The sequence below is a fragment of the Lutra lutra genome, chromosome 1 (assembly GCF_902655055.1).
Source record: "Lutra lutra chromosome 1, mLutLut1.2, whole genome shotgun sequence".
NCBI classification, from domain to species: domain Eukaryota; kingdom Metazoa; phylum Chordata; class Mammalia; order Carnivora; family Mustelidae; genus Lutra; species Lutra lutra.
Window position 1 is genome coordinate 219,220,719 of NC_062278.1, and position 20,875 is coordinate 219,241,593.

The window sequence follows — 20,875 nt, forward strand, 5'->3', positions numbered from 1 at the left end:
CCATTGCTCTCTCCACCTTCTCATCCATGCCTGGGTTCACCTCTGGCTCTTTGCAATGTTGATAAAACTTGATTTTCTGTTTGTCAAAGACTTCTAGAGAGTTCTGCCCTTGAACTATGGGGTTCTTGGGGCAGAAAATGATACATTTTTCCATGAAGGTCATTGCGCTCCAGACGTGAGCCCTTTGGTTCGTTTGATTCCCACACCTCCTTCCAGAAGTTCAGGGGTCGGGTGTGAGGGTTGGCTGCAGTGATAGCCAGAGATGTGTGCGTCTCTGCCACACAGCACCGAGACCTGCTGTGCACACGCGGACCACGTCTGTGCCTGGATGGCCCGGGAAATCTGAGTGAGGTCTGTAGGTCATCCCAGCGTCAATTTCCTGAGCTTGACCTTGTGCTCCGGTTAGATTGGCTGTCACCCCGGGAGGCGGGACAGAGGTGCAGGCCTCCTGGACACCAGTCAGTGGGGCCTCGCTGCCACCCAGAGGTGACTAGACATGTCACTAAGCCTCAGCACCACCTTTTCCTGGGGCCAGCTCTACATGAGCAAGCAGAACGTAAAATTTGAGTCTCAAACCGCAGGGTATATCACTTCATCCAAATGGGGAAGGGATAGCAGACAAATTCTCGGTATCACTTAGAAATTCTTTTTATTCGGCAATTTCATTTGGCGAACACTTCTGTTTTGCAAGAATCACAGACTCTTTTTTTTTTCTTTTAAGATTTTATTTATTTATTTGACAGAGATCACAAGTAGGCAGAGAGGCAGGCGGGGGGTGGGGGCAGGCTCCCCGCAGAGCAGAGAGCCCAATGCGGGGCTCAATCCCAGGACCCTGGGACCATGACCCGAGCTGAAGGCAGAGGCCCCAACCCACTGAGCCAACAGGTGCCCCAAGAATCACAGACTCTTGAGGCAGTTGCTGACTTAGGATCGAGTCCTGTGTGCCCTTGGTCCCGCCTCCCCGAGTGGTGACATCTGTGACCAGAGCACGATCCCAGGAGACTGGCACTGGGATGGGCTGTCAGCTAGCCCCCGGGCCTCGTTCACACGTAGCAGCCTACACAGCATCGCGTGCGTACGTGCGCACACGTGTGTGAACATGTGTGAACGTGCATGCCGTCGAGGCCGTCCTACCCCGGGTGCAGATGGCACATCACCGCAGTAAGATACGGAATTGTTCCGTCTCCACAGAGGAGCTCCCCCTGCAACCCCATTACACGCTCAGAACTTTTCAGCGATAGTTTCGATGAGTCACCCCGTGATCCTTAATATTTCCAGAAATGATCACTTTGAACTTTGTTTGCACCGCCCTGACATTTCGTGTCTGAGTGACCCCGCGTGCTTGGTCTCGGGGGGCTCCAGCTGTAACGGGACGTCTTGCCGGAGCCCCGTGGAGACTCAAAGGACACCCTTCTCTCTCCCCGACAGACGGACGGCCTATGCCTACAACCCCGAGCCTCAGATGTATGCCCCCAGCAGCGCGGCTTCTTACTTCGAGGCCCCAGGCGGCGCCCAGGTGACCGTGGCAGGCTCCTCCCCGCCAGCGGTCCCCTCCCACAGCATGGTGGGCATCACCATGGATGTCGGGGGGAGCCCTCTTGTCTCCAGCGCGGGAGCCTATCTCATCCACGGGGGGATGGACAGCACCAGACACTCCCTCGCCCACACCTCCCGGTCATCGCCAGCTACGGTATGTACAACGCTCGCGGGGGGCAGCAGGGTAGCCCCTGAGTAGGCCCCCCTCCGCGGCAGGGATGGTACGTGGAAGGCAGCCCGGGGTGCTGGAGCCGGAGCTCTGGCACCTGGAAGGGTGTGTGATCCGAGGCAAGTCTCCACCCCCTGGGAACCAGGTACTCTGTGGCAAATAGAGAGGGCCAAAGCCCCCCTCCACTCTGGGCACTGTGGAAATGGCGTCTGAGCCCAGCCTCACCGTGCCAGGGGGACCGCCATCGCTGGCGTCGCTCTCCCGGAGGCCCGGGGCGTATCCATCCATGTGACCGCTGGAGCAGACTAGGCTCAGGGCTGTCCCCCTTGGGAACTGCACCCACTCACTACCACCACACTCCTGCCCCAGGCAGTTCCTGACCTGCCTTAAAAGTCTGTCTGCTCTTAGAGTCTGTTTTCCATGCTTACTTTTATCATTCAGAAAATTAACACCGAGTAAACGTGACCCATTTTGGTGTGCAGCCCTGAGGTTTGACACAACAGCCTGGTCCCACCATCCATATCCCTGGCAATGCTGATCCGCTGTCTGTCACTCTCGCTCTGTCTTTCCGGGAGTGTCGCATACATAGAACATATAGTCAGTGACCTTCAGAGGCCGCCTCTCTCACTCGCTGGGTCTCTTTAGAGACTCAGTCACGTCGTCTCGTGAATCAGTGCTCACTTCTTCACCCCTGGGTAGGGTTCCATTGCCCCGTAGCTCGTCCATCCAGTCACCACTTGAGGGCCATTTGGGCAGTTTCCAGTTTGGGGTGATTGTGAAGAAAGCCTCGCTATGCACTCACATACAGGTGTTGGTATGGACATATGTTTTCCTTTCTTTTGGATCGATACCTACAAGCAGGATTGCTGGTTCACATGGTAAGTGTATGTTGAACGTTACTGGAAACCGCCAACAGTTTTCCCAAGTGGTTGTACCATTTTACGTGTCCCCCCAGCTCAGTGATGTATCATCACCAGCACTTGGTGTTGTCAACCATTCTTCACTTTCCACGTTCTGATGGGTGCGTAGCGGTGTCTCACTGTGGTTGATTGGTATTTTCTTGATTGCTAACTGTGGTAAGCAGCTTTTCATGTGCTTGTTTGCCTTTCATTATATACCCTTTGGTGACCTCTTGGTTCAAGTCATTTGCCTGTTTTTTACCTGGATTGTTTGTTTGCTTACTGTTGAGTTTTGAGAGTTCTTTATGTATCCTGGGTACAAGTCCCCCATCAGATAAGTGATTGGCAGATATGTTTTTGTGTCCTTTAGAGTGTCCTTTCATCCAAAATTGTATCAAGTGTTTCCTCTCACTTCATTGTTGTGTTGGCTATTTAACATAATTTTAGAATTTTCTACAGAAATTTTAGGTCGTCCAATCTATATCTACAAAAAAATTCATCGCGAGATTTTGGTTAAGCAGCATTAGACCTGTAGATCACTTTGGGGAGAACTGACATCTTCCCCATGTCAGGTCTTCCCATCCATGAACATAGTATATATTTTTTCCATTTACTTAGATCTTCTTTGATTTCTATCATCAGCATTTTGTAATTTTTTGCACGCAAATTCCATACATATTCTGTTAGATTTATGCCTTAATATTTTATGTTTCTGGAGCTATCATATGTGGTGTTGATTTTTAACTTTGTTTCCAGCTGTTGATTTTTGGCTGTTGGCTTTCCATCCTGCAGCCTTGCTGAACTTACTTGTAAAAGCTATAAGACTTTTTTGTTGTCTGCAAATAGGAACAATTTTGTTTCTCCCTTTCCAATCAGGATGACTCTCATTCCTCTTTCTCATCGTTTTGCACTAGCAGGACTTCCTGCTGGTCCAGGAAGTGGCTGGACAGGAGTGGCAAGAGTGGACATCCGTGCTTCATTCCCAGTCTTAGGGGCAAGTCTTCAGTCTTTCTCTGCTAGATGTGATGTTGGCTCAGGTTTCTATGAATGCCCTTTTTCGGATTGAGGAAATTCCCCTCTATCCCTTGTTTTCTGCAAGTCTTTATCATAAATGAATATTAATTTTTGTCAAATGCTTTTTCTTCATTTATATGATCATGAGTTTTATCTTCTGTACATTGTTACTGTGACGGATTACATTGATTGGTTGTCAACTTAGAAAATAACTTCATCTTTTGGAGTGGGGCTAATAATCTCCTGAAATAGAAGATGATGCTCCTGTCACCTCCCTGTCCTTTTGGTCCTCATGTGCTTTGGGGTCACCTGACATCAGAGAGCCCTCCTCCAACCCCGGTGTCTCTGTCTTCTATGTCCAGAGTGCTCCCCAGGACCCGGTTCTGTGGGCAGGGTGGAGAGAAGTCACTTGCTCTCCAGAGGCCTTAACGTGTGGGGCGGGCCCTGGTACATCAGCTTGCCCCTCGCCTCACTCAGTCCCTGTAGCCCACCAGGGCCTGGGCAGCCACAGGCAACCACACATGGCCTCCCTTGGAGGACTGGCTGAATATACGTGAGTTTCGAGCTGGTATCAATGAGAAAGCATTCCTCACAGACCACGTTAACTACCACGGACACAACAGGTTCGATGTCAACGAGTCAAATCAGTGCGTAATACCAGAATATCCTAAGATCACGGGTCACAGATTTCCTGAGAAACTACAGCGTTCTCCACGGTCAACACTATCCTGTTGCAAAGAAGTGTGCAGCCCAGAGCCCGGGCAACCCAGCTACCGTGGTTTCTCATCTGAGTTGCTTCAGAAGATCCATGTTTTTAAATCCTTTGGGAATCCGTGAATGGGCTGTGTTTGACACCCCTCTCCATGCGAGCCCCGAGAGCGATCATCTCAGAAGGCAGTCCAATTCCTGACCCTGCCCACGCTGTGCTCTCTCGACTTGCTGCGGCATGGGAACATCTCACACGCGTGCCGCAGGGATCTGAGGGGCTTTCCAGGAGCTGAGAACAAGAACAGTCTTGAGATTGCAACAGAATTGCAATACGTCTCCGCCATCCAACACTTGAGTCCTGCCAGCTTTATCCATCAAGTTTTGGGACCTTATATCATTTCTGGAAACAGCGTGAAGACCAGAGGGAATCGCCTGTCCAGCCTTAATGAGAGATCACAGACTCTGGGGGGTGCAGATTTTCTTGAGTCTTTATTTCATCAGTGTTACATAAATCTTAAAACCGAATGGTCCACATGAGGAGCGCTGGATAAAACCATCTGCTGTGTGGGGCGCCTGGGTGGCTCAGTGGGTTAAGCCGCTGCCTTCGGCTCAGGTCATGATCCCAGGTCCTGGGTTCGAGCCCCACATAGGGCTTTCTGTTCAGCAGGGAGCCTGCTTCCTCCTCTCTCTCTGCCTGCCTCTATGCTTACTTGTGATTTCTCTCTGTCAAATAAATAAATAAAATCTTAAAAAAAAAAAAAAAACCATCTGCTGTGGCACTTAGATGAGCCACACGGAGCCTGGGTCTAAACCCAGAAGCTTGCTCTCGCTGTTTCTGCCCAGGAGTTGCCCTTTGGGTCATGTCAAGGGGACACTGGGGGCTCTCGGGCTGCACGAGGTAGAGACCCTGCCATCCTGGGCTGCAGGAGGCCAGGCCATGCAAACACGGGGCCCCCCATGGGCCACACAGCGCGGACCGATGGAGACAACGTTCTAACCAATTCTTACAATAATAAATATACAGCCTTCCTGCCCATGGTGGGGATCGTGCCTCTGCAGTGGTTCATTAGCGTCTCTAGGTCTGGCCCTCAGGAAGGATATGCTGACCCAGGGGTCACATTCCCCATCTGAGTGGCGTCTTTGTAAACTCTTCATTTCCAGGAAATCGGAGTCCTAGGTCACCAGTAGCGGTGGCCCTGGGTATTCAGATCACACAGAGATCGGGAGGGTGTCCACCCTGGTGACTCCGCTCGGGATTGCCACGCACCGGGTCCATCAGCACGTGCCACGCCGAAGCCAGAAGGGTGAGGAGTGAGGTCACTTCGGAGAACAGCGGCAGGCGGGTCCTGAGCTTTCTCGGGCTGCGTTGTGCTACCTAAAGAGCTTGCATCCGCTTCGTGGCACCTGAGGTGACTTTCAGTTGTGCCCAGGACCGCACCGCCAATTTCTTCCTCCCCCAGATGAAGGGTAACCCGCACGTGCTGACTCTGAGAAGCCGGGGTGTCAGCAGCCCGGCCCCCCGGGACACTTGGAGTCTTCAAAAATCCTGAGATCTGGTTCCCGATATTAAAAGACACACTGTTTAGGGCCCTGAACTGACAGATTCGAGTTCTACGACACAGCCCGGAGATACGCCACTTGAAATCACAGGAATTTCTTTTCTGGCATCATCAGAAACTCAGCTCCTCCTTTCCAACATGCAAGGAGCGTCTCACCCCTGACCACCCGCGCGTGGGTTCAGAAAAGTCAAATCTCGTAATCTCTCTCCAGCTCACCAGCACGGAGTCCAGGCTGGGGAGACTGTGAAGGGACCGTTGCGGATCCCTGGGTGCAGCGCGGCTCCCCACACGTGCCCCTCCAGTCTCGCGGCCACTCTTCCATGTGGCCCGCGGGGCAGGCGTGCCCCCACACCGCCCAGAGTTCACGATGGATTATCAATCGCCAAACGTGTCTTCTCTGCAGCCTGCATTTCCAGTGAAGACACGAATATCACCCATGTACCAGGCATTTGCTAGAAGCTTCCTCATTCTCTGCACATCAGAGCTTCTGTCCAACTGTCAGAGCAACAACTTTGCAGGCAAATGCACACTGTTTGAGAAAGGGAGTTTGCCAAGAGCACATCTGCTTTGCTCTGGGACTCAAGTATTTCTCATCACTTTTTTTTTTTAATTTAATAGACTTTTTTTTTTTTTTTTTTTAATTTTAAGCACCACTTTAGGTTCACAGAAAAATCAAGCGGGAAGTCAGAGAATCCCCGTAGTCCCCCTCCACCCCCACACTCCCACGGTTGCCCTCATTAGCCTTTCACAGAAGTTCGGTACCTTTGTCTCCCTCCATCTCGACCCACGGTTACTACTAACTAAAGCTCGCGGTTCCCATTAGGGTTCGTGCTTGGTGCTACACATGCTGTGGGTTTTGACACATATTCAATGAGATCATCACTTCGGAAGCTGGTTTTACACGTTTCTTCGTGGAGGTGGGAGCAGTACCTGGGTTTACTCAGGAGGGCTGCTTTGAAAGAGAGATCTGAGGTTTTCATCTCTCTTCTGCCTCCGGTGACAAAGTTAAAGAAGGAGAATGTCATCCTGGAAAGAAAGCAAGAAAACACTCTGCGGCACTTATTCGGAAACTTCGCATATAATTTACCAGGGACGTCGTTCCTGTTCTAGAGCGATACAGACCCACTTAGAATGTCAAGAGCGACTGTGGACAAATGGGCTGTTCATTGATCTGATAAAATCCTCTTCCATTCTTCGCCCATTTCTCATTTTCTGGTATTTTCTCTCATGGTTGTGGATGCGAAAGGACCACAGTGTGTGTGGCTCTGGATGGGATCCCGGACCCGAAAAAGGACATCAACACAGTGGTCATCACATTCTAATGAGGTCTTTCATTGACTCATCGCGGTGAATGGGGTTTGGTTTCTGGGCCTTGATCTTTGTGCTGAGATCATGCAAGATGCTAACAGATGGGAGGGCTGGCCGAAGAGTACAAAATTCTTAGTGCTACTTTTGCTACGTTTTTGTAAGTCTGGAGTTATTTCCAAATGAAAAGTTTAAAAATTCTTTAATTCAGTAGACCTTTATTGCTTAAAGTTCTAAGAATTGCGAGAACTAAACACGTCAGCTGCTGAAAATGATTACCAATAGTCCGTCGGGCGCTCACAATATTGTGCAGCTATCCCCTCTATGCCCACATCATTTTTTAAAAGTCAGTTTAACAATAAGGTCTAATACATCCGTAACGTGTAATTCTTGGTAGAACTATGGGGCAGCAGGAGCAGCAGACTACAGCTGCACAGCCAGATCCAGCCAGCTGGCTGACTTTGTAAATAAAGTTTTATTGGCACACGGCCATGCCCATTCCTTCACTTGTTGTCTGTGGCTGCTTCCCAATCCCACGGACAGAGTGGAGTAGTTGTGGACAGAGACTGTCTGGCTCACAGAACCCAAAATATTTACTCTCCGGCCCTTTACAGAAAAAGTTGGCCAACCCTTGATCTCTAAGAACTGGCTCAGAAAGATAATCACAGAAGATTCCATGATAGCAGAACTGAGTATGTAGCACAATGCTGCTGTTGCTCCAGTAGTGGTTACTGTGGCCCTTGGCAGAGGGGACCCCTATCCAGTGGCCCCTCTTAATGAGATTATTATGTTATAAATGGAATGGCCACTTGGGCATACGCTCATGACCTCAGAGAAGTAACCTCCACCCTCCCTCAGGCGCCCCCAGGACAGTCCTTACAGCAGGTGGCATCTTGCTAGGGTTATACATGAAAGGAGGGGAATTTTCTAAATAGTTGGCTTATTTGAATATACTTGGGAGCTATTAAAACGCGTCTGCTATTTGCTATTACGTTAGGGTTCTTGAGACGCTGTATCTCTGATCAGGAGTCCTTGTGTGTTCTCTGCCCTCCTTCCCTCTGGACAAGCCCTTAACCGCATGACATGTGTCTTTCCCCTCCGCCCTTATTCTGTTCACAATTCATGTAGCAGAAACCAGTATTAAGTGGCCAGTGAAAAGGAATATTGCTGCATTGCATTGAGTGAAAAATAAAAATGAAGGTCCTGATAAGTTAAGAAACGGAAGCATAACCACATGCACAACACCAAGAGGGAAGGAAACTGCGCAAGTTTAGAAACCGGAAGTGACTTTCAGGAACACTGCCCGGGGGTGGGGGTGGGGCGGCAGGGGGCACCACTGCGTCCATCCCTGGCTCCTCCTTACTGTTCCATCCACGGGCCTGTGCAAATAGCATCTTGATAAGTATTTTTAAATAGCAAAATGTTGAACTCCAGTCAAATATAAAATTAGTTTTTATTTTAAGCATATTTAAACACTAACCTCTCCAGCCACCTAGAGGATTGAGCCAGGCGGTGCGAGTCACTCTGGCAGGTGTGTAAGGAAGACCCCACTGCAAGTGCAAGATGCTCCTTGTTCTTGGAAGCAGGACCGGCCTCCTGCGCGGGGCTGGGCGGTGGCGCTACAGCGCCCTCTGCTGGACAGACGTGCACACTGCGCCGTCAGGGCTGACTCCAGAGCGTTAACCTCCCCGTCCGGCCTTGGGCGCGGTGCTGGGTGGTTTCCTGACCCTCACCACCTCCTGACGTTTACACGAAGATTTAATTTTAAACACAGTGAGGGGTGTCTGGGTGGCTCAGTCCGTTAAGCCTCTGTCTTAGGCTCAGGTCATGATCTCGGGGTCCTGAGATGGAGCCCTGCATCAGGCTCTCTGCTCAGCAGGGAGCCTGCTTCTTCCTCTCTCTCTCTCTGCCTGCCTCTCTGCCTACTCATGATCTCTCTCTGTCAAATAAATTTTTTTTTAATCTTAAAAAAAAAAAAGACACAGTGAACACCTTGGGAGTTTCCACTGTGCATTAAATTAATTTCCTGCATCCGGGGGCTTGATCAGACCCTACTTAATAGCTGTGGGTTCTTCAGGATGATCTTAGGCAGCAAGCCTTAATTTGTGTTCTTTTCCACAATAGGGTCAGTCAGTCCTAAATATGTCCGGCACTCCTCTGGGTGTCCCCAGGATCCTCCCAGGGGCCCTACGGGGTCAACACTGTTTTCATAATAATGCTAAGCCATCAGTCACCACTTTCCCTCTGCTGGCATTTGTACTGATTGTGCAAAACCAACATCGATGAGCCCCCTGGGGCACAAATGCAGGTACAGAGCAAGGCAGAGGCGTTGAAGTCTCCCAGAAGTCACTGTGGTCTTCACCACCCTGCACGCACAGTGAAAAGGAAAAGAGAACAGCAGATGGCGTCCTGCGATTTCCAGTTAAGGGTAACCCACGGTCCTTGGTGGGGCTATTAATTGCTGTTAATTGTATTAAATCTCAGTCCTAGAACTGACATCTTTCCAATAGTCTGTGTGACAAAAGGCACTTCTGCTGCCAAAGGATGATGACGCCCCAAGGAAAAGCCGCCGGACAAGTGACTATGAGCCAAACCAGCCATTTCTGTCAAGAAACACTGCTTGAAGGAACAACAGACAAATGACGATTATTCAGACTTGGGGAACTGGCAGGCACTTTCTCAAAAATGATCGGCGCGAGATGGATGTATCCAGGAAAACAGCCGACTGATGTGGTTGCCAATACATTTTCAACCAAAGAAGAATTACAGTTTTGAGCTTAGTGGTGATATTAACCAGTGTGATTTTTCAATACTGTGTCATGAAGCATGTCCACATTTGGAATATCTGCCATGTCAGTGGACCAGTATTTTCCAAGTGACAAAGCCACGCATGTAGGGAACAGATCCATTCAAATGGCCAGGGAGAACAGTGGTTTTTTTAATTAGTTGTGTATTTTTTATCAAGGTCAAATTCACGTAACATAAAACTCGTCATTTTAACCACTTAAAAGTATATGATTCAACAGCACTTAGTACATTCTCAATGTTGTACAATCCTCACCTTCTTTAGTTCTAGAACATTCTCATCAGCCTGTAAACTGGTAACCCTGATGGGTTAGCAGTCACCCCTCCCCCCCCCATCCCCTCCTCCTTCAACCTCTGGTAACTACTCTGCTTCCTGTCTCTGGATTTTCCTGTTCAGGACATTTCATGTAAACAGCATCATGCATGGTGTGGTCTGGTTTCTTTCACTGAGCATCATGCTTTCGAGGCTCACGCACATGGTAACATGTACCACTACTTCCTTTTTGTGGATGCATAGTGTTCCATTGTATAGATAGACCATGTTGTGTTTATCCAGTCATCTGACCGACCTTAGTATTTTTCCAGGGTTTTGCCGTGGTGAATCATGCTGCTGTGAACATTTGTGTACACATTTTTCTGAACACACCCAGGCGCGGAATTGCTCAGATGTTATAGTTTAACTGAGTTTATGTGTCACATGTCGAGGAACTGTTGGACTGTTTCCCACAGCAGCTATGCCATTTTACATCCCACCAGCCATGTGTAAGAGTTCGAGTGTCTCCGTATCCACACCGACACTGTTTTTTTCTTTCCTTTCTTTCTTTTTTAATAGCCACACTAGTGTGTGTGAAGTGGTATCTCCCTGTGCTTTTCGTTTGTATTTCCCTAATGACCGAGGATGCCGAACATCTTTTCGTGTGCTGCTTGCAGACGTGTCTGTTCAAGTTCTTTGCCCATTTTTTTAAGTGGGTCTTGGTCATTTGGTTGTTGAGTTGTGAGAGGTTGCTATATATTCTGGATACAAGACCCTTATCAGATATACAGTTTGGAAATATGTTCTCCCATGCTGTGTCTTGTCTTTTCACTTTCTTGACAGTGTCCTTTGCTGTACAGAAGTTTTTAGTTCTGGTGAAGTCCCATTTTTTTTTTTAAAGATTTAATTTATTTATTTGTCAGAGAGAGAGAGGGAGAGAGAGCGAGCACAGGCAGACAGAATGGCAGGCAGAGGCAGAGGGAGAAGCAGGCTCCCCAATGAGTAAGGAGCCCGATGCGGGACTCGATCCCAGGACGCTGGGATCATGACCTGAGCTGAAGGCAGCTGCCCAACCAACTGAGCCACCCAGGCGTCCCAAGTCCCATTTTTTTTTTTATCTTTTGTTGTTTGTGCTTTTGGTGTCATGTAAAGAACCCATTGCCAAATCCAAGGTCATGAAGATAAACTTATTGTACAGGACTGCCTTATGTCTTCTAATCGTTTTATGGTTGCTGCTCTTACATTGAGTTCATTGATTCCTTTTGAGTTGACTTTTGCATATATTGTGAGGTAAACAACTCCATTTGTTTGCATGTGGAAACCCATCTGTCCTGGCACCGTTCGTTAGAAAGTTTACTCTTTCTCTGTTCAGTGGTCTTAACACCCTTGTCAAAAATCCGTTGACCATAGACATACGGGATTACTCCTGGATGTTTAATCCCATTCCATTGACCTATGTACATCTATATGTCTGTCATTATCCCAGTAATGTTTCATTTTCTGTAGCTTTATAGTAAGTTTTGATTGAAATCAAGAAATGTGAGCCTTCCAAATGTGTTCTTTTTCAAGATCATTTTGGCAATTCAGGTTCCCTTTAATGCCGTACAAATTAGGATCAACTTGTCCATTTCTGAAAAAGCAGCTGGAAATTTAATAGAGAATTTGGATAAGCATTGTGTTGATCAGCTTGGAAAGTATCACCATCTAAATATTAAGTCTTCTGATCCATGAACATAGGATGTCTTCTCTTTATGTGGGTCTTCTTTAATTTTGATCAGCAATGTTACAGGTTTCAATGTACAAGTATTTTACCTCATTGGCTAAATTTATTCCTAGGTATTTTATTTTCTTTGATGCTGTTGCAAATGGGATTGTTTTCTTTATTTCATTTTCCTATCATTCATTGTTGAGAAATGTAACTGATTGTTGTATGTTGATCTTGTATCCTACGACCCTGCTGGGTTTGTTTATGCATTCGTAGTTTTTTTTGTGGCTCCTTCTGGATTTTCTATGTCTAAGATCATGTTGTTTGCAAACAGAGATAGTTCTACTTCTTTTCCAATATGGATGTCTTCTATTTCTCACTGTTGCCAGACTGCCCTGGCTAGAACTTCCAGTAGAGTGTTGAGCAAAAGTGGCGACTGGACACACACACGGTGGCAGTCGGAAGAGGTGATGGGCAGAGCAGGATCCCTCTCTTTCCTGCGCTCAGCCCCAGGAGCCCTGTCCAGCTGCTCTTTCCAAAATACGTGTTCCACCTGCTTTTGCACATGCATCACTGAATGAAGTCTGCCTTCCCGGCATGTTTGAGGATGGTCATGGTGTTTATTTCCTTTCATTGCAGTTCTCTGCTTGTTGTGGTGGGCTCCAGCAGATTCCCCACTTCCACTTAACATGTACAAGGGGACATCAGATTCAGCACACACAAATGTGGCAGGGGCTACACACAGCCAGATGTTTCCTCCTGTCCAGCGGCCTGCTGGACCACCTCAGCTCCCTGCTTCCATGAGGTCCTCAGAACCCAGATCAGAAGCCCCTTCCCCAGGAAGACCTCCCTGTTAGTTCCCCGTGACTGTCCCTGGGACTTGTTCTCATTCCTACGTAAGCTTCTCTGCCCAGCCATGCTTTGTAAACCTTCAGGAGCATATCTCCAGGATGTGTCCAGTGGTCCCAGGGTTTGACACCTCTCAGTGGCAGGGCCAGGGTCTTTGGCCGTGTTGGTATCTTCCTGGAGCACCCAAGAGGGAGACCCTGGGCTCTGGGCCAGGACAGGCCAGCCGGGAAGTCAGCATTGCCACTAGCTGTCCTTGGGTGGACAGCAGATTCTCCACAGCAAACGGCGATGGGTCCGGGGGAGCAGCGGGGTGGTCGTTCTGCTGGCTTTGCTTCTACCTGGACTCCCGCCTCTGCTCGGGGTTCACGCAGACATGCTGAGCTGCAGCAGCCTGTGTTTGCAGACCGCTTCCTTGTGCTGTTGGCACCCCCGCCCCGGCTCTGCGCTCAGCCGCATGTCAGGAGTCGCGCCCCGCTCCCCCCGCAGCTTCCCCCACAACCCCGCACCTAACCACACCCCCACACCCGCGTTAAGCCTTGTTTTTATCTTGTAGGTGCTTGAATCATTTTGGATATTAATAAAAACCGATCTTGGCTGATGCTAACCATCTGATTTCCTTTTTTTTTTTTCTGTTTTGTTTTGTTTCTGCACACATTTTCTTTAGCTTGAAATGGCGATTGAAAACCTCCAAAAAAGCGAAGGGATCACTTCTCACAAAAGCGGTTTACTCAACAGCCATGTAAGTGTGTGTCCACCTGGTGGCCTGCCCCGCCACTCTCGTAACCTTCGTAGGCATTTTAAAAAGCAAGCGAAGGCCATGAAATGACCCCTCTCGGGCGCTGAGAGGAAGGGAAAAAGCCCACCTAGGGTGCTTCATCCAGCCAAAAAAAAAAAAAAAAAGCCAAAAACCTTTCAGCAGCGTGAGGGAAAGGGTCCTGCTTCCGAGCAGGTGGCCGGTAACAGCACGTACCCTCCCGGCGCTGACGGAGGGAAGCATGAGAGCGGGCAGGCGACAGGTGTCATAAATAACGTGACACTAAGAACAGGCAGGAACCACAACAGAGAAGGTGGGACTCAGAGCGCCTTAATGACTCTTAGCTGCGTTTCCAGTCCGTGAACAGCTCTTTGGGGAAAAAAATAATAACACTAGGAGAAAAGTGCAAAGCAACACGCTTCTACTGATTTTACCTGTATGGCATCTTTCTCCTTCACTCTCCTCCTGGGGAGACTGCTGGTAGCTTCTGTGCCAGGAGGCAGCGAACATCCCTGTCTCTGGCAACTTTGTGAGGCAGGACGGGACTGTAAGAGTATTCCCTAACTAAGACCCTTCAAGACTTTGGGACTGCCCAACGCGCCAAGTGAGGCATTGGCTCAAAGGGCCGTGATGTTGGGGCAGAAACCCAGCTAGGGAAGGTGCAGAAACTTCTAGGTTTCTGGATTGGCACAGGTGTGCTGGGCTGCTCCAGGTAGACATGACGAGAGCGAGAGCCCTGCGCTCCTGGGCCTCAGAGGCCGGGTCACTGGAAGGGAGAGCAGTCTCACACCCGTTGTCGCAAAGCAATAAATATATAAGGAAATAAAAGTGTCAGGCCCCTGCTGAGTGCCCTCCCTCCCCCCTCACCCTGGACTAGGTGGCTCATGGCCTCCCTGTCGCCAGTTACTGCTGGCCAGTGTCAGCCCTGTGGCCAGATCTGGGGAGGGAGCAATTGCCAATGTGTGCTTGCTCAGTCTTAAACCTGGGCCACCGTGCGGGCAAATCTGCACAGGGGCCTGTTCAGCAGGGCCCTGAAGCAGACACACGTGGCCTCGACATGGCCCATGGGCCCCAGCACCCAGTCAGCCCTGAGGAAGGCAGAACGGGGTGCAGACCCCAGGCAGGCAGGGCTCTGCAGGAAGTGTAAAATGTCTGCGGGGAAACGCATGAGCCGCTTGTCTCTGGCTGCCAGGGCGCTTCTGGCTTCTAACACATTTCCTTTGGAAGGAGACTCCTCTGACTGCCTCCCTGCCGGTTCGGTTTCCAAGCAGGAAAGGCTCCCTGTGTCTGTTTCCCCCTGGCCATGTGTCATGTGTTGTGGAGCCGCGAGCAGCAGGGCCTGGGCATGGCGGCTTAGAATCAGAGAAGAGAAATAAGATCTCTGTGAAAGCCACCTGGAGCTTGTCCCACTCCTGTGAGAGCCAGGAGGGGAGGGAGAGAATAGGTCCTGGCCCCTAGGAGGGCCCCATGGCCCTGCGGCCGCTGGCCACACACACTTATGATGCCTGTCACCCTGGCTGCTCGCAGCCCACAGTCTGAGTGCGGGGTGACGCTGGCCGGGCCCCAGCTCCTCGCAGCCCACAGTCTGAGTGCGGGGTGACGCTGGCCGGGCCCCAGCTCCTCGCAGCCCACAGTCTGAGTGCGGGGTGACGCTGGCCGGGCCCCAGCTCCTCGCAGCCCACAGTCTGAGTGCGGGGTGACGCTGGCCGGGCCCCAGCTCCTCGCAGCCCACAGTCTGAGTGCGGGGTGACGCTGGCCGGGCCCCAGCTCCTCGCAGCCCACAGTCTGAGTGCGGGGTGACGCTGGCCGGGCCCCAGCTCCTCGCAGCCCACAGTCTGAGTGCGGGGTGACGCTGGCCGGGCCCCAGCTCCTCGCAGCCCACAGTCTGAGTGCGGGGTGACGCTGGCCGGGCCCCAGCTCCTTTGCCAGCCCCGCCGTAGGGCTGACAAGCCGGGCTGGGGACCGCACCCCATGGACCCGTTTTCCTGGTGGCCTCCCAGCCGACCCTTCTCAGAGAGCCGGGGCGGCAGCGTCCCCCACGCACGCGCGCTGGGAATGCACGGGCAGTAGGCAAGCAGGGCTGAGAAAGTGCCCCCAGGTCACACCAAAGCGCACACAGACACCAGCTGTGGGGGTTTCCTGCTGGAGCTGGTTCCCGTGCTCTGCGGAGTTTGCTTGCTTCCCAAGGACGATGACGACGACACACTAGCATGGGGGCAGGGGCCAGGGGTAGCCCCGAGCCTGGGAGACGAGACAGCGCCTTTCAGACCCAGCCAAGGTCGGGGTCTCCAGGAATTTCCCCAGCCCCTCGAGGGGCTGAGTGAAACCCAGGGGGTCTGCCGGTGGAAGAAACCTAGCCTGGGGTCGAAAGCCCCACAGGAGGAAGTGGGCCTCGAGCGGTCTCAAAGATGGGGATGGGCAGATTTGGGGGTCTGAGAGCCAGGGAGAGCTGTGTGTAGTCAGAGCTGTGTGCACTTGCCCTGGGCACGAAAACACCTTCCCCACCGCAGCTGGATGCCTGGCCTGGGGGGAGGGGGGGAACTTCAGTCAAGGTACCCCGCCTTGAGTAGGGGAGGGGCCTGGGCCCCTCCCAAGGCTGCCCTTCAGCCATCGCCCAGATCCCTGCTCAGAACAAACCACCCACCATGGACGGACCCCCCACAGGCCCACTGGCTCACAGTCACTGTCACACGGGGAAGGCGTGATCTATATAATAAACTCCTGTTACTTCCAGACCCCGGGAGGAAGACTGGCTTGTAGATTAATTGTATTTAGATTCTATGACTTTTTTTTTTCTAATCGAGGAGTACAAATTGCCGAAGATCACATGGTCTTCAGTTGGTGGCAGACCGCGGGCCTATGTGATGACAAAGAGTGCCGGGCAGACCAGGGTTGGGGTTTGGCTTGAATCGGCAGCTTCCCGGGCTGAGTCCCTTGTCCAGAAATTGCTCCAAATTATCATGGCAAAGGCCTCCAGCAGTTGTCTCGTTCAGACTGCTGGTTTCCTTCCCGAAGCCCCTCACCGTCTTGCTGACCACACCCCGGCTCCCAGTGGAACGGCTGTTTCCCAGGGGGCACCGCGCCAGGCCTCTCCGACCTGCCGGCTTGGAGCTGTGGCTCAACACCGGCACGTCCAAAGCCAAGCCCTGACTGACCCTCCAGCCCCCGCGCCTCCCACCGTCCTCTGCTGCTCACCCCCGCTTCCCATCCTTCTCCCAGACCCCCCACCTCCAGATGCTCTTGACCTCACCTCAGAACCATCCCGAATCAGACCACTTCTGCCCCCACCAACTCTCCTGTGGCGTCTCATGGTCACCACCTAGTGATCCCTTGGCTGCTGCCCTCCCTCAGCTTCCAGGCCCTTCTCACAGCAGTGGCCAGAGTGATTCTACTGAAACCAAAGTCAGATCATGGCACCTCTCTGTTTAGAAGCCTCCAGGTCCCCCATCACACTCCAAGTAGAAGCCAGCATCCTCCAAACAGCCTCCAGGGCCCTGCCCCTGCCCCTGTCCCCTCCTTCCCCTCCCCTCCTCCTTCTCTCACAGACCCTCTCACTGTTCCTCCAACATACCAGGCCCAGTGCTGCCCCAGGGCCTTTGCACAGGCTGTACCCTCTGCCTAGAATGCTTCCCATGGCTCCCTCCCTCATCTCCGTCATGATGTGACATTGGTCACCTGAATCAGCTTCCTCTCTGTTGCAAAAGGGGGAGAAAGTGTAACTGATTGTTCTGGGGGCTGCTAGAGGTTACTTCTGCTTGGGAGTTACTTCTGCTTGGGAGATAACCGCGCATCATTGATGTCAATGCCAGCATAATTACCCAACTGAAGAGATCCATTTTTTATTTCAACAACATGGGGCTGGGGGATGGTGATAAGCCGAAGTGATCGTTCTTCCCCAACACTTCCTCATACCTGTGAGCCGGTCCTGTTGAGGGCCCCTTCCAGCACACCACCCACGGAATCTGACCTCACCCTTCTCCCCTGAAAGTCCATATTCCTCTCCCGCTCCAGAGGATTCCCTAAGAAGCGGCGCTCTGTGCTCACTGGGGGGCTAGGGAGGCAGAGAGAGAAAGACTCCAACTTCTGCACCCTGACCGTGGTCTTCCTACGTGCTGGGGGCCCCTGGGTGCTTCAGGACCCCTTCTCTTGGTCCGTTGCACTTCCTGGGGGTGCAAACCTGGGCAGACCCAGTTCCGTCGCTACCTGCGTGGGGTTCTTATTCTGGTGGGGGAGACAAGCAATAAATTTATCTCTGAAGAAAAACCCTGGGGCTCAAAGGACCGCCTCAAATACCAGCCCTTCCTCAGCTGGATCCCAACCTGCCAATAACAGAGGTGGCAGCCGGGGAGCCCAGTTACCCCTGTGCCTTGTTGCTGGGGGGGCAGCTTCCTGGCACTGATGGGGCTGTGCTCACCCCTCCACACCCTCCAGATGCCCCCCCGTCCTACTGTCCCACAGCCTCCCAGAGCCCAGTGGGCAGGGGTGCTCAGGGAGGGGAGGAAGGGGCACCCCGAGAGTCTGAGGGCAATGCCACGCTGACGTCACAGTGAAGGCTTCAGCTTCCAGCAGTGAGGGGAGAGCGGTCAGGGGCCAGGGAGGACCAAGGAGGTGGCTCCTGGGCCCGGGCGAGACTTTGGAGAGGAAGGGGCGGCAGAAGGAGCACACTCCTGGAGCACCTCATGGCTCCCTGTCCTAACTGCCCTGCAGGGGCCCCTCACACCCGCCTCTCGCTCAGCCTGCACTGGAGCAGGAAGGCCTGGGGCTGAAATGAAGGGACACCAGGCCTTCTCCTGAAGATAGCCCGAGACGGCCAGGAGGCGCCAGGTGGGGCTTAGAGGAACCAAACTTGGCCCTGAGCTGTCAACTGTAGACACAGGCATCCCTTACTCTGCTCTTGCCACCTCTGTGCCTATTAGAACCTTCCCGTAGTAAAACTATCTTTTAAAGGGGAGACTCCAGCCCAGCCCCCAGCGTGTGTGCTGGGTCTGGACAGGGCCAGTGGCCCAAGGTCGGCTGGGGCTAAGCTGTCCCTGGACTGATGCTCACTTTGGGTCTAGAAGGGCGTGGAACGTGTGCGACGTGCCGCCGCCCCCCCCCGGGTCAACAGAGGACAGGGAGCCCCTCACAGCTCGTGGCTTAGGCAGCCCTCCCCAACCCTGACCAACCTTCCCGCACAGGATCGGGCCTCAGGCCTAGGGCCTACGCACGTGCCTCCCGCCCTTCTCCAAATCCCCAGCACGGGTCGGGGCTTTGGTGTTCACACCTCAGACATCCCCTGATCAGGGAACAGACACACACTGTTCTGGGGGGGTCTGGGCAGGTGGGCCTCCTCTGTGCCGCTGCCCGGTGTGGGGGCTTGACTGTATGGACGGCTCCTGCCCTTCTGACCCGATACTGAGCTCTGGGGGGGAGTGGGGGAGGGTGGGCAGCAGCTTGGCTGCCTTCCGGCCTGGGCACAGAACCTGGCATGGAAGCCTCTTCAGTCCTATGTCCCGTTTCTGTTTCCAGCCTCTCTCTGTGTCAGGGACATGAGGATAGGTCAGTCCACCTCTGTCTGCCGCCCTGTCTTTTGTTGTTTCAGAAGGAAAAAGATAAAGCTTTCCTGAGAGAAAACACACCACACATTCCAGAATGTATGGTCTGGGCCACTCAGTCACCCCACCAGCCGTGGGAACACAGACCTCTCAGCCAACACACATGTCCTACCTCAGGGAGGAAGGGCAGCCACTCACATCGGGTCTGAGAGCGCTAGGAAGAAGGGCAGGAGGAAGGGGTGTCTAGGAATTCTCAGCCTGTTCTAGTAGAATCCGGCTGCTGCAGAGTGCAGAATTCCTGGTTGGGGCCAAAGATAGTAGCACAAGCAATAGGGCAAGAATTCAACCAGGACTTTCATATTCAGTGACCAGCGATGAAACAGGTGGCCGAGCTCCAGCCATCTTAATCCTTAGATGAATGATTTGTCCCTCAATCACAAGATATTAGAAGGTGGACACACTCCAAAGGCCCCCGTCGCCCCCTTCAGTGCCGGGGGCAGTGCTCATGGGTCCGTGGAACTTTCTTCAATCCTCCTCTCTGTCTTGACATTCCTGTAAGTTTAAGAGACATGTTGTATCTAAATGATTAGGAAACACACCCAAGAGGTCTCAGTCCCTTGCAGGTTTTTATAAATTAAGTCAAGGAATCTGAAAATCAGGCTGAACATTGAAGGAATAAATACAGGAGTGGAGAGAAGCTATTAACTCATGTGCCCAGAATCTCTCCTATCCAGATTGGTGAAAGTGGCTGTGAATTTCCTCCTCATGTTAATGGAGAGAAAGTATGCACTTCTCTTAATGAGTCCACGTTAGCCTTTCAGCATTTGGGGGATCCTGACGAATGGGAGCATATCTTTCTTTGTCCAGCTCCAGTGGCTGTTGGATAACTATGAAACCGCAGAAGGCGTGAGTCTCCCCAGAAGCTCACTCTACAACCATTACCTTCGGCACTGCCAGGAGCACAAGCTGGACCCTGTGAATGCCGCCTCCTTCGGGAAGCTGATCCGCTCCGTGTTCATGGGCCTGCGGACACGGCGGCTGGGCACCAGGTGGGTACATGGGGGTGCCCGGGAGCCCATGCCCACCCGTTCTCCTATGTCCTCTATGCAGATATAGAGCTTTTGGAGAAGGTGGTCCTTCTCCTTCTGTCCACATGCCTCTGGGTGGACTTGGAGTTGTTCTGAATTGGCAGCAGCACGGGCCTGACCGGTCCAAGGTGTTGGGTGTGGGCCATCTCTCTCCTGGTGACTTTGCTTCAGCACTCTCTCTTTGTTTAAAATTCTCCATGATAACAGGTTTTCTTAAAAAGCAGCCTCTGGATTATCACATAGAGTTGGATTTATGATTTTTTGATGCTTTCTGCTCTGCCTAGACCAATCCACCACAGCCCACCCTTGGTCTGCTGCAGCCAGGGACTGTCACATGCCACAGACTTAATCCCAGGCAGGAAGCAAATGCTCCTCCCATTAGAAAACAGCAGCCATACTCTATTCAAAGTGGGTGGGCTAAAGCACACAGAAGGCATTTCCTGCATGGCTGCTGTCTGTGAGGTCACACGTGGGGGTGGGGGGTCACTCACACACCATCAGAAACTGGTGTGGGGCCAACAGAATGTTCTCTGCCACCCTCTGATCCTTTACAGAGAGCATCAATGGATAGAGGAGAGAAGGATGGGGAGCCCCTGGTCTCCGGGGCCATAGCCACCACTCCTTTGGGGCCTCTCCAGAAGACTCATGCATGGCCCACACTGTCAGAGTGTCCCAGATGCTGGCCTCAGGATTGGGG

The 20,875-nt window shown here is 52.1% G+C and overlaps 1 protein-coding gene across 5 annotated transcripts in view; it reads left to right on the forward strand.

The window, feature by feature from the left end:
- RFX2 (regulatory factor X2) overlaps window positions 1-20,875 on the forward strand; it is an 89,866-nt gene that overhangs the window by 54,919 nt on the left and 14,072 nt on the right. For 3 of the 5 annotated variants that reach the window (XM_047709054.1, XM_047709073.1, XM_047709089.1), the window contains 3 exons: window positions 1,429-1,690; window positions 13,467-13,541; window positions 19,958-20,139. In XM_047709054.1, coding sequence (XP_047565010.1) covers window positions 1,429-1,690; window positions 13,467-13,541; window positions 19,958-20,139 — 519 coding nt within the window. The remainder of the gene's footprint in view (window positions 1-1,428; window positions 1,691-13,466; window positions 13,542-19,957; window positions 20,140-20,875) is intronic. The other 2 variants (XM_047709064.1, XM_047709082.1) reach the window with 1 other exon arrangement.